Source organism: Microchirus variegatus (assembly GCF_963457635.1).
Source record: "Microchirus variegatus genome assembly, chromosome: 23".
NCBI lineage: Eukaryota > Metazoa > Chordata > Actinopteri > Pleuronectiformes > Soleidae > Microchirus > Microchirus variegatus.
The window spans coordinates 11,374,416-11,388,389 of NC_139824.1; the positions used below are offsets into that span (position 1 = coordinate 11,374,416).

The 13,974-nt window shown below is 39.4% G+C and overlaps 1 protein-coding gene across 1 annotated transcript in view; it reads left to right on the forward strand.

Moving 5' to 3' along the window:
* fam13a (family with sequence similarity 13 member A) overlaps nucleotides 1-13,974 on the forward strand; it is a gene marked incomplete at its 5' end in the record, with an annotated part of 50,314 nt that overhangs the window by 15,933 nt on the left and 20,407 nt on the right. The window contains 4 exons of the mRNA XM_083909374.1: nucleotides 763-1,010; nucleotides 7,459-7,500; nucleotides 12,804-12,845; nucleotides 12,929-13,153. Coding sequence (XP_083765500.1) covers nucleotides 763-1,010; nucleotides 7,459-7,500; nucleotides 12,804-12,845; nucleotides 12,929-13,153 — 557 coding nt within the window. The remainder of the gene's footprint in view (nucleotides 1-762; nucleotides 1,011-7,458; nucleotides 7,501-12,803; nucleotides 12,846-12,928; nucleotides 13,154-13,974) is intronic.

The following is a 13,974-nucleotide window of genomic DNA, read 5'->3' on the forward strand; positions in this document are numbered from 1 at the left end:
AAGATTTGTCCATTAAGTGCGCAAATGGTAATGTGTCTTAATGGAGGCAGAATCCATAGACTTTTAGAACAATCCATTAAGTTAAACTCTAAATGGAAATGTTCCACAGATAATTGGTGTAAAGATTTAACTCGACCAACAGCCTTTTATCTACAGCCTGTTTTAGCATTGGTTGTTTTTGACCATTATCAATACTGAAGCTGTTAGCGTCAGACCCATTTCATACCCAGCTCACTCGGCTTCTTAGCTTCGGTGTATGTGGACAACCACTCTAGAGAGAGGTCTCTTTATGCACTAAAAGAGAGCTTCTTAACGTTATTCTTTAAAACTTTCCTCGGTTGAGTGAGAGTCTGTAAAATGCAGAAGGGTAGTTTTCACAAGGTGGCAGTAATTCGGTTAAGGTTCTTCTCCTACACAACAGTTGGCAGTTCATGCTGTTTACATCCACTCAGGGTCGGCACGGTAAGACAAACATTGGTCTAACCTGACAGTTTTATAAGCTAACCTCTTTTCTCTCTTTTTTTTAACCCTCACCTTTTGTGGTACTTTATTGCCCTCTAGGTCAACTCAGAATATCCTCGAATGCATGTTTTATAGCAATTTATAGCAACGCTTGAAAGCTCCACACTGTGTGTCTCTTTGTGGTTTTATGAGTTTGAAATGCATCGTTTCCCCTCCTGTGCCGTCTCATGTTTCCTGCCACGAGACTCACCTGTTGTTGGCATCTGTCTCTCGGTCTCTCTGCCTTTCTCCATGACACAGATGAGGAAGGTGAGGAGTGACAGTTCGCCTGAAACCGTCCCACAGCCCGGCCACTCTGCTCGATTACCTCATGTGAGGCCTGGCTCCATACCGATAGTAGTGCCCCTAATGTCTGGACTGAGGAGCCTCAGCCCAGAAGCAATGGAGACGACTCCCATAACTCTGACTCGCCAAGATGCACCAGACACTGCCTCGCACCCCAGTCATCTCAATGTCAGCCCCTCTGGCAGCACGGAGGCCCTCAGTAGGTCAGTGTGATGAAAACATCTAAGAAAACTGTAGATAATTACTACTGGATTTGGATAACAATTATTATTATTAAGAAGGTATTTTATGACCAGTTGGTGATGGAGGTACATAAATGTGTCATTTTTATGCTTAGGATTCATTAACTGTGATTTCAAATGACATCATTTAAACTTACAACCATGAGCATAAATAAAGTCAGCTGCTGTGAAATATAGTCAGCTACTCCTGCTTTTTATGATAGTGTTATCTGAAAGGCTAATCTTTTATGGCGCCACTAATATAAAATCCAAGGGCATAAAATATAAACGTTAGTCCCCCATACTTTACCAAACCATTAATTTTCTTAATATATGGGTTTTTCTGTGGCCTGGTCCTTAAAAATCTGTTTGATAATAACAATAATTTGCAAAAATGTACATTTGTTGAAAAATACCTGTTTGTCTGCACTTCTATGAAGTATTAAATACATGACACAGGTAATCAAAAAAAAAAAACGTCAATGACAAAGTTCACTTTTAGTATCAAGAGTTTGAGAATTAAAATGATTAGATCAAATTGATAAAACATGAATGATCAGATCCAAGTAGTAAAATTGGTAAACATCTACATCTAAAACAAATTCTTATTTATCTTTGTGATGTTGTCTTGCCTACAGTGCTCGGGGGGAATCCTAGAAGACAAGTTAAATAGGAAACAATCACTGTTTGCATATAGGTGAGGAGCTATCAGCTGAGTTATGATGGTGAATCTTTGAAGTCTTGCATTGCACTGATCAGGGATGTAAACGCACCAGATCTGCAGCTATGTGGCTTTGGCCTCTAAACAAGCCTATTATAAGAACCTGAAACTGGAACCACTCAGTGTCGAGTGTCCTCAGTCCTGGAATAACCAGGCTACAGCTGTGTCTGTTGTTGGGGAGCTCGCCGCTTCAATTGAAGAGCTTAGAGCAGCGTTAACCTTCACGCCTGCGCTGTCCGCACGCTACAAATCATACTCACCTGACAGCAGAAATGTTGACAATATTAGTATAAACTGTAGGTCTGCTTCCTTTATAATAGTGTGTTCATTCTGTCACAGTGTCTCAACTGCAAATATATGATCCAGCGATAGACATTGGATCAGTGTCGCGTGTGTGTGCGGTGGGTAATGATGATGCTGTCTGACTTCAAGTACAACTTTTAGAAGCCCTCCGACTGTGACCTTTAGTCGGACATTAATCAGAGTTTAAATCTGTGTCAGCGCCAGATCCATTAACAGTTATTTAGTGTGACACCAATACCATCCACTGCATACAAGTATGTCTGAGTCAGACGTGCTGGAGCTCACGCCTGTTTTAAAAGATCAATAGCAGGAAGAGGAACAGATTCTTGGATGAATGAGATCAACTTAGAATATATGTGCTATAATTCATAATATTATGAGCACTGAGCAGTGACAAAAAGTGCAGTATTAGACACACTGGGGCCCCTCAAACTTGCATCAAATATTACTTTTTAAAATGTGTGGAAGACCTTATTTACCTTATTTTTAATCTTAAGCTTTATCCCCAAGGTAAATGAACAGTATTGTGTGTTTGGTCCCAAATGTTAGGCCAACCGTTAAACTCTTGTTGAGCAGATGTTCCTGAGAAAATGAAGTGGCCAAGTTTGAATACATTCACGGTGGCAAGTTGTCCTCACCATGTCACGTTGCCAGTAAATCTCTCAGTGAATTATATCCCCCCTACCCAGTAAAATTCTCTGAGTCAGGTCGTATTAGGTGACTGATATACAAGCAACATGACCGCGGGATCTCAGTAATGTGTGTCAGCAACCTGAACTCACTCGGACTCCTAAAAGACACCCTGAAACGAGCAAAAAAAAAATTGGCACATACAACCGGTCAGCGATTAATGTCGATGTTGGGAAAATATGACTTCAAAGATTTAAGAGGACTTTATTGCTGCTGCAGGACTTCTTATGAGTGCGATGACACCTCCACGCTTCATTCCAGAACCTTCCCCCATCCCGAGTCGCCCTGGACACTGTTCATGTTTAGTGCAAAATGAAAAACGTCACTCTCAACATTTCCTCTACTTTTAGATCCTCTCATGTATCTCTTCCACCTGAAAGACTTTTTTTATATGCACCACGGTGCTCTCACCTGTGCCTGAAATATGACACCATCCTCATTCACAACCCCGTGAGCCAACATATCAGCATTATGTGAACATATTTTACTCCGAGCATTGGGCGGTTGCACGTAGTGGATGCATGCTGGCTTTTGTGTGGAGTTGCCATGGTACGCTGAATCTTGTGATGTAACTATTAGGTTTCTTAGAAGCCTGTTGGAAAAAGGTGGGTGTGAGGAACGTTGCAGTGTGGTGTGAGTGCAGGCTCCCTGTGGGTATAACGGTATTGTTGGCCTCAGAGGCTAAAGGCATGACAGCACAGATAAACAGTGGGAATCTACTGGCGGGAGGAGACTGTGGTGTTGCTGCACTTTTAATGTTTTAATGAAGTGCCCTGTTTTTCAAATCTGTGCTTTCTGTACTAAGACGACAAGGAAGATTCTCAGTTATATTCAAGGATGTACAGGTCAAAAGTCAAAGTTAGGCAGGTGTCATAACAGCAGTTCTGGTAAAAATTGGACGTTTCCCATTTTGAAGCTTTGCAGTTTCACTGTTACCACGCCAGTTTTTTTACATCTGCAACCAGACTCCTATTTGATGACCAAATTACGCTATAGATTAAGTGAGAACTAAGCTCTCATTACCATAGACTTCCATTCAAATAGTGTTTTTTTTACAAACAATAGAGTCGCCCCTGGTGGGCAACTGTTCCAGCCTTCTTTCTCACCTTCACTTGTCAAACTGGAAGGCTACATCAATTTCTTGGTGCAGCTGAAGCCTCTTGAATAAGTGGCGAAATGGCTTACCTTTTAAACAAAAGATTGGTTCTCAGCTATTCAAACGTGCACATTTCATCTGAGCGCAATTGATTTTTCAGGCGATATGTTCATCATTTTGTTTTCTGGCATCTAAAGAGTAAATAAATATGGTATGTTAACTTCAGCAAGTGATTTTAATCTTAGTCCAATTGCAATCCTGAACTCATGTCATTGAGAAAAGGTGATGTTTTCCTTTGTCACTGTGGTTTTACAGTCAAGAAAGTGCCACCACGATAATGATCGGTGCACCTGTAAATTGATTCAGCTGCAGGTGTTCTTTGCCCCATTTTAAGTCATGCCATATGTTGCTTTAACACCTTTTTCTGATGGTTTGAGTAAAATATACCATAACTTTATTAGCAAGGCTTATCCAACACACTTTGGATCTTGACCGCCTGTGCTCATAGGTATTCTAAGAATGTCCAGTTCTCGTCTAAAACTCATTGGTTGTGAAGGGATCAGACCTTGGACTTATTTCCTCTGTCAACTAACAACATGCAAAAAAGTATTTCACCAAAGCCTTGATGTGTTTGAGATCTAGCCTTGTTGTGGTTTTACTGAGACAGTCTGTTCTTCAGTCCCCTCACTGCTACAAACCAACAGCCTTTGTTTCTGCTGTATGTGTTTGTAAAAGGTAAGGCAGGGCAGAAAGAAAATGACCCTGAGGATTAGACTGCCTTTGTGTCCATATTTTCATAAATACTTAAAAATTGGATTGCGTCCAGATTGACCAATGTCTCATTTGTAGTTTTCCATTCACCCCTGAGAGATCAGGCCTTTTCAGAGCATTCCAACAAAGCTTCTCGTTATCCCCTCAGTAAGGTAGTGGGTAAGCAGGATTTCCGCTTTTGCAATCCGAGGTGGCTGTGACGGCACACATTGTTTTAATACGCTTGCCAGACTGAGAAACACCAGTTAAGAACATGAGTGGCTGCATAGTTGAAGGGGACTTTTGCCACTGAGTCCCCAAAGGAATTTGTAATTAAGGAACAAGAAAATTTCCTCTGAATTGTGTCATTAGAGGAAATGTTTGGATGAAGTTTGTTGAACTTTGGCCCATTTTGATTCCCGCCTGACTTGAAACCTAAATCCTTTGTTTTGAAGTTGTTGAGGTGTGAGGTCTGAGTGGCCCGACTGTTTTCCTCACCAACAGTTACGCCTGCCTGTTACCGCAACCCTCATGAAGTCATGTCACGTACCCAAACACACAGTTACCAAAACATTCGCTCAATAACAGCTGAGTCCTTTATCGTTTAGAAGGTCTGTCTAAGAATAAGCATGTTTATAACCAACAATCCTCTATTATTCTGTTCCTTTTTCTGATACTAAACAAATGCACTGGATGCTTTCTGCTCAACAAGTCCGTTAGGCAGAAATGGTACAAAGGAAAAATGCATAGCAACTAAACTTATCTTATGAACGCTGCTCTGTCGGTGCCACAGTTAAGTTAAGATTGTAGCTCGACTGTACCATTAATTTGGACTAATTTGGACCTTGTCACTGAGTGTGTCAGCCTTCACTATTCTGTTCTGGACTTCAGACTGCAAGTCCAATTTTAGTCGCAGATAATAATTTGGTTTCCTTTATGTCATGTAAACATGTTAGTCCGTCTTAGTCAGACTAACATACCTGGATAATGTGATTTATAGTCCGATTACTCCTGCATGCATACGCTTAGTTGGACTGGAGTCAGACTTGGCGTTCTGCACCAAAATTTCCTCCCTGGTCTTAAAACTGGAAATAGAAGGAGACAGCAGTTATAAACTGCGGCGGTGGTAGTAACGGCATCTTTCTTCAGACAACACAGCAACCACAAGAGCCATGCTCGATCTAATTTGTATCACTGTATCAATACACACTAGCCTATCGAGCGATACAGCGTCACCTACGGAGGTGGAGTCAGACGTACACAGCCAAAAAAATATATTTTCCTTGTGTATACTCGGACTTGGCAACCTGGGTTTTGTCTCACTGAATACTGTTTATATATATATGCACTCATAATTCAACTCCAAACAGCATTACAGTATCTGGGTGTGTTCGCTGAAATTCTATTTAGTGCAATTTTAGTCAGACGAACAATAGCTCTTTCTGATCTAGAGTGTTTGATAAGTGGCATGGGTCTCTGGTTTTCTAGGATCCAGTCAGGAGCCACAAAGAGACGACCTTCTCTGCTCCTGGGGTTAGGCTGTATATCATGATCAAGTGGTGATGGATGTTGGAACAGCAACAGCAGTGGAACAGAATGTTAGCCAAAAGATGAGCTCGCTGACAGCAGCTTTACGATATCCAACATTATTTCATTATTTACTAGGTAATATATCATTACCCTCCGTGCAGGCAGCCCATAGCCAACTTGTCTTGTGACAGAAGGGTTGCCAGGTCTGGTTAAGGGCTGGGGAGCCCCTGAGCAAGGCATCCAATCCCCATTGCTCATTGTTAATTGACCCCAGCCACAGTGAACTCTCTGTGCCGGTCCCAGGCCTGGATAAATGGGGGGATTGCATCAGGAAGAGCATCCGGTGTAAAAATCTCTGCCAAACCAAATATGCGGATCATCTGCTGTGGTGACCCCTAGAGAGGGGGAAAACAATATATATATATTTTTATACACTGACCCTCAGTAATTAATATGATTGGTGTCAAATTCTCACGATGAAGAATATGGAACAAGATGGATTAAAAACATATTCAAATGGCTTCTCAAGTACCAACAATCGATAATTTGAGTTCTTTCTATTCATGCGTGGCACTAGGCATTATGTGAATTTGTTTTGGAAAACAAACTAAACTCCAAGCCTTGTGTCTGTAACTGCGTGGCTGATACTCAAAACCTCTTACAGATTTTTTTTTCTGCAGTACATTTGTAAAGTGAGAACACAAATACAGTTTATGTTGTTCTCACCAGTGCTCACGTCTCTCAGGTCCACTAACACCCCCCTCCGCACAGCACAAAAACAAGCAAACAAAAAAAACAAACACATGAAAGATTACACTGTTATTGAAATGGTCCTGCTTCAAAATAAAAGACTGACATAAATACTTTATTATACTGGGTTAGACAACGTTATGTTAAAGTAAATAAAGGCAGTTTGGTTCAGGTTAAGGTTGCAGTGGTTTTCTTTTTGGTTTGATTTGAAAGAGGAAAGTACAACATTCAGCTCCACTGGTTATGAAATATTCAGCTTCTTAGTGCGAGGACATGAAATTGTTAAGCAATCTCAGCATCAGAGCCAGTGCCGGTTCCTCTTATTGTTGCATAATTTCATCACAAGTCACCAACATAAATTAAATTTGCACAATTTCTCTGTAATTACCACAGACAAGTTCCACAAAAGCACCAATCTGTAGAACTGCATCCCATTATTCTGCAGACAAAAGGCAGCCTTATGATCCTGTTTCCAGCCGCAGTGACAGAAAAGTAATAGGTGATTGTGGGAGTTAATGTTTTATAAAGAAGCATTTGACAGCCACATATTGCAAACTAATTATTAATCCACGTTTGTTTCCATATTCCAGTTCCCAAGAAGAAGCGAGGCCAATATCTCCTTTCTTCATGAGGTAGGTCTCTTCACTTAGTGTCAAAAACTGGGTTGGTGTGGGCTAGAGGTGTAAGTTCTTGTTGCTTTGTGAGGACTAAAAATCTTAAAAACATACAGAGTGAGGACATGGTGCTCAAATCTGCTTTTAGATTAGTTTTAGGTTTAGAATTGGGGTTAGGTAAGGCACAGGTTGTGGTAAGGGGCTAAGGAATGTATTATGTCTATGAGGTGTCCACACTAAGATTTTAAAATGAGTAAAAGCGTGGGTGGGTGGGTGTGTGTGTGGGTGGGTGGAGAAGCGGTTGTGTGCTGCTTCAGTGCATTGTCATCGGAAACAATGGAACCACCAGTTAGAGGGAAAACAGGGCAACATGCACATGCAACGGTTTGCTCACCACTGTTTTGTTGTTGTGGCTGAGGCAGCTATGTTTCAGACGTAAACGACTGACACGTCTGAATGAAGTCACCGTTTCAGAATGATGTGATGGTTTTTAGTTGAAGACTTCAGGGAAAATAATGTCTGAAGCTTATTGTGGATCAACGGAAAAATTAACCTGCGTCAATTTGTCTGAACAAAACTGTAGCGTGTAAGTTATAAATAAAATGTTCAGTTAAAGGATGCAGCACATGCATAATAATTTACGGCGGTTAACGGCGTCAACGTTAACGCACATCAACGCATTCCGTATATGTGCCTCTGTTTTTAAAGTTTAGCGTTACTTTAGAGACTCATTTTAACAATCAGGAGTCACGTAAACATGACGTTATTGACGCCATTAATACCGTTAGCCACAGTTAACGTGTTAATGTGCCCGGCACTCATAATAATGTTCACAGAGACCAAGCAAAGGCAGAATAATAGTGTCATCAACAACAATAATTACCACAGGTTGCGCACTGCAGCTTTAATTCAATCATTTTTCAAAAATTGCAGAATATTGATTGTTAATTTTCAGTCTAATGCATTGCATTACAATATATGATTGTATTCTGTACTGCTATTTTAACAAAACAAGGTTTTTTTGTTTCTGTTAGTTTTTTGGGGGAGATTAATTAAAACATGTCAGTTGAAAGTAAAATAATTGTAATAATATCAAGCATAACATCACCATTAGGCCCACAGAATTTACAGTAATACATTTCCCTGTCATGGATGGAAGATGGAGTACAGTAACATGACTAAAAAAATAAATAAAACAAAGCACTAGGAAGGCAAGACAGTGTTGATATGACATATTATCCTTTTTAGTACTACCTGACCACACCTCCTTGATAATCATCTGTTAATCATCAATAATCACCACTGTCATTGTTCCCCAGTGGGTGCTGACTTAAAGCCGTCCAAAAACAACAGTGCGTCCACTCATGGACAGTGTTAATGACTGCTTATACAGTTAGTCATTTGCACTTGGCACGTTTCTTTTGAGTGTTATTTGCTAATGTGACCTTAGAGCTGATACGGCTCAAGGGCGACTGTGTTTGTGTTCAAGTGTTATTGTGTTATTAAGTGTACTGTCAGCGTTACAAGGTTACAGACGTCAAAGCTGCATAAATACACTTAATGATTTTATGATTTGTATAAAAAGTGGGCATCCGCAAGCTTGATTGTCTGGTTAAAACCTACAATCACACCATAGCAACAATATCGCTGGAGATATCTATGACCATGACCTAAATACTTCAATGCAGATAAGACTTTTACTGCTTTTACATGTTTGTTATTTTTTGTAGCAGCAAAAATGCAAACTATTTAAAACAATGCTCACTAAAATCATACAGGTTCCATCTGCTGTGTCAGCTGTAAAGTTGTATCTTTAGCACTTTTTTTGCTTTAGAAACAATAACTACAGAAAAAAACATCTTATTTTGTTCTTAATTGTATTTGCAAAGCAATTTTCCTGATTAGTTGGCCCTGAATAGAGCAATTACACAGAAGCTTCTGTAAAACAAAATCTTGCACTGCTGGCCTTTTAAAATCACGCCCAGCAGGACAAAGCTTCAGACCTGTCACGTGATTATAGATCAGAGAGCCACTCACTTGACATGAACAATTTCTTTAACTATAATACATCCAGTCCTCCCTTAATCAGCGTCTCTCTGGGTCCATGTTTACTCTTTGACAGAGCAGTTATTCTTAAACAGTGTCATCCCTTTTTAACTCTCTTTTCTGTGTTACAGTAACCAGCTTTTTCAAAGATGAACCATTCCTGTTGTAGTTTAACTCTGACAATGGAAAAACAAGAAGTGACACTTTGATTTCCAGCAGCTTATTTGCTCTTATCTAACACTAGGTGAGAGCAGGTGTAACATCAAGTTCCATTTTTAGAATATGTGTCAAAGAAAGGTCTGTGCAGTGAGTTCACTTATGCTCTGGGGGTGATGTTTTCATTCCACTTCTGACACAGTGACTCATCCGTATTACCCTCGGCTCTCTTTTGTCAGTCGCTCAGAACTGCGAGGGTCACCGTGACGCGCCAGAAAACAATCCCTCCTCATGCCAGAGTGGTTTCACATCGTAACATCTTTACTTACAGCTAAATATTGCGGGCTGTGATATCACTTGCTTTGGTAAATCACTGAAACTGCCACACTTCCATAGCCTATGCCAACATTTGAGGCTTATTTGAGACGATGATGAGAGCTGTAAGATAGATAGTTAATGACAACATGTTTTACACTTGACACTTTCGCTCAGCCAGGCCCAGGTGTTTGTTTCATCAACAGCCTAAATGCGGTTGTAATTAACATGATTTAACATTATGTGCCAACATAGATATTTGTTTTCAGCCAAATGCAGTTTTTAATACATAAAACATAAACATACAAACATAAAAAACATAGTATTTATGCTGCTTTTTTTCCCCATTATTATGTTAAAACGTGCAATATAGTGTCTTATATTCTTTTTTCAGCACAACCTAAGCAATCTGATGGAATGATTATAATTTATTTTTTATTTTAACCAACTTTATAAACACAACACAAGCAAATATTAATCAAATAAAAAAAAAAAATCTGATTGAATTTGTTTGATTTATCTGACAATCACATTTAAAAAAACAGAATGAATATATTTATTTGGACACTGTAAACTTGAATAAATCTATTATATCAGTGTTATTATTAGATACATTTAAGATACATTTCCAGGATTTTTATATCAAGGCATGTCATTCCACAAAAGTCTTAGTGTATGAATGAATGAAAAGAAAGAATTCTGTCCAGGATAAACAAAGGGGCAATTTACCAAGGGTGCGTCTAAGGGTTAAGTAGAAGAAACTATAATATAGTAAATCTTTGAGGCTAAACCAGTTTGAGGAGTGCCTACATTCAAACAGCCACATCTTCTTCAAATATTTTCATGTGTTAGACATTGTTGGAAAGCTTAGAAATCACACTTTCAGAATCTGTAAATAACTCAAAATGGCAATGTCAATCAAAAACATTCCTTTTACTGAAATAGAGGAGCAAACAAACTTGAAAATATTTAAAATTTAAGGAACTGAAACCAGAGAATTCAGATGTGAGTTGTATTTGAGAAGAACATTGTACTCATTGTACTATATCAAGAGTAGTTGGGGGGCTATCTCGCTAAATTATACAGTATCTCGTAAACTTTTGTTATTTTTCTTCTGCACTTGATGAACGTGAGCCTGTGACCCGGAACCTGTTTGCCCCCATACGACATTAACTTTCACTTTCCCGCCTTGTCTAACACTAGAAAGTAAAAAAAAATAGGAAATGAAACTGAAGATGGAAGAACTCTAAATATTAAACGGCCATACTGTAAAATATACAAATCACACTGCAGTATAGTGTGTATTCCCTTTTCCCTGTGACTCACTCTCCCCACTCACATGTGTGATAATGTCAGTGCATGTTTGCATCATTCTGCACAGGTCACCTTCACACTCGTTTGCACAAGTCGTTGCATTATTCCGCGATTATCTCTGCTTTATCAGTGCTCTGTACAGGGGCCTCTCTGCCAAGCTCTGCTATTACTGTCAACATCACTGTTTAGGAAGATTTCTTTCACGTGACTCCCCCCATATGTGTCAAGCAGACATGACGTGTACCAGCTGCTGACATCTATGTGTGCCTGTTTCCTTCCTTTACCAATATCACTTGCATTTGTTATCCAAACAATGTCAAAGCTGGTAGTGCACACACTGGTGCCCTCAGTACGTCACCTGCCAAGTTCAAAGCCTGTCGGACAGTTATGAGATCAGACGTTCCTTGCATTTATCGATAGATTTCTGCCTATTTAACAACTGCTGCTTCTGTGAGGTTTTGACTTAGATGTACTCACAGCTCAGATTACTCATGTATCTTGAACAATCTAATCTATCTTTATAAGAACTCTGATGAAATAAAACAATCTGAGACAAAATAGAGTGGAAAAAGTAAATTTCAGGGAAAATAAGCTGAATGTTGTCTCCGTCAATGATAAACCAAAAGGTGTCGTTGGCGTTTTACTTCTTGTTCAATGCTCCCATCAGATTCTATGCATAATAAAATACTTCAGTGACTACTGTATATGTTTATATACTGTAGATTTAGACCTGTGAGTATTTGGACACAAGGACAGAGAATAATTTTTTATTATATATAAAATGTTGACCCTTTCTTTCAGCCTTTCACTATTATGCTGGGGGATTATCGGCATATATAATATATATGTCTCCTTATTTATTGTACACACCATTTTCTTGGGGTATGATATGGTGTAAAATGGTTTGTTTTTCTTTTATGTCGTTACTTTCTTGTTTCAGGTTATCATTGAGAATGAGAAATGGTCTCAATTGACTCACCTGGTTAAATAAAGGTTGAATAAATGAAGACATTTTAAAATAAGGGTGTATAGAGAGAGAGAGAATAGGAGATGCTTGGATGAGTAATGAAAGCAGCTCTTCCTCAGGTCGGTTAAAACCTTTATGAGGCTGTTTTTCCTGACCTTTAAAACTGTACATGACAGGAAAGGACACCAGTGAACACAAATATATTCTTTATATCTGCTGCAAATATGCTCAGCTCTAAATAAAGTACGTTTTACATGGACAGAGCACACAGGAAATTCAAGTAACCATAATATTCTATTGCAGGTTTCACTTGTCATCATATCAGCTGGTCCCTTCGCTCTCTGAGGACGCACTTATGCTGCGAACACAGCTGAAGTCAACACACACTCATGCACACTAGATGCCTCGATCACCAAGGGCCAGATTCAGAGCCTGGGGGGGATTTTCAGCGTTGCTCAGTGACCTGTTGTGACCACCTGTCTCAATTGCATTAACTCACCTTCCCCTCGCGTTTCTCTTTCAGTAACCACCTCTCCCCTGTCCGCTGCACACCAGATGTGGTGAAGTAAGTGATGTCATTTCACTCTTGTAGAAGAAAGAAGAAAAATCAAATACTCTTGAGCTTAAATGTCGCTTTATGTCGTACAGTTTTCTGGACAGCACGATACGCTCGGCAGTGGAGCAGCACCTGTTTAATATAAACCCTTCAGGGGATCAAGGTTCAGAGGAGAGTGAGTCGACCGCACGTCGGCCGTCTCCAAAGGTGACGCCAACTGCGCGACAGAGACGTCGACACCAGAGAGACCAGCAGCAGCAGGAGGAGAAGGAGGAGGACGAGGTGGAGGAGCATGTGAGACATCGAGAAAGAGAGAGGTACTATGTCAGCAGTTGGTGGCACTAGAATTATTGGCTGATCCAAATGTGTGATCTTCATTTGTGTCATTTACGCTATAGTGCATAACTTTTGTTTTGATGATTTTATTATTGTGTAACATTACTTGTATGCTGCATCCATCTGAAAACAGGCTCTGTCAAGCAATCAGACCTGATCGGGGTAGTGTTCATGTGTATACAGCACAGCACTGGAATGAGACTTCCTGTATTTCCTGGAAAGTTGTCACACAACACGCTTCAGCAGGAATGGACCACTTTTATAAAACTGTAATATATATATGATGTAAACTAATCTCATTTATATTAATCCTCTATAAACGTCACTTTCACTGTTATTCTAACTATGACCAATTACGACACACATTATTATTTTTAAATTAACATAAATGCATATGAAAACATTAAACAGTAATTGTCTAATTTTATTTAATTAAAGTGAAGAAAGGTGAATATAAAATTTTATAATATTTTGCCTTTTTTCCCCTCACGTGAATTGAAATCAAATTGAATTTGAGTAGTTTTGCCATAAGGAACAACTTTATTATTTTTCTATTTCAAGAAACATACATTACAAAAGTATTCTATCAGCAATATGTTTTTCATGTTTTCACTCTGGGGCCCCCTCACATGTGATAATAATAATACATCAAAGGGAAAGTGTGTTACACATCAAAGTCTCACACCAGTTGCATTTTGGGCAAATGCCAAGGCTTTTTTTTTTTTTACAAAGAAGGGAAATGTGTGTACTACAAAGACAGTTGTGGTGTTTTTTTAATCGTCTTTATATTTCTGTCCATCAT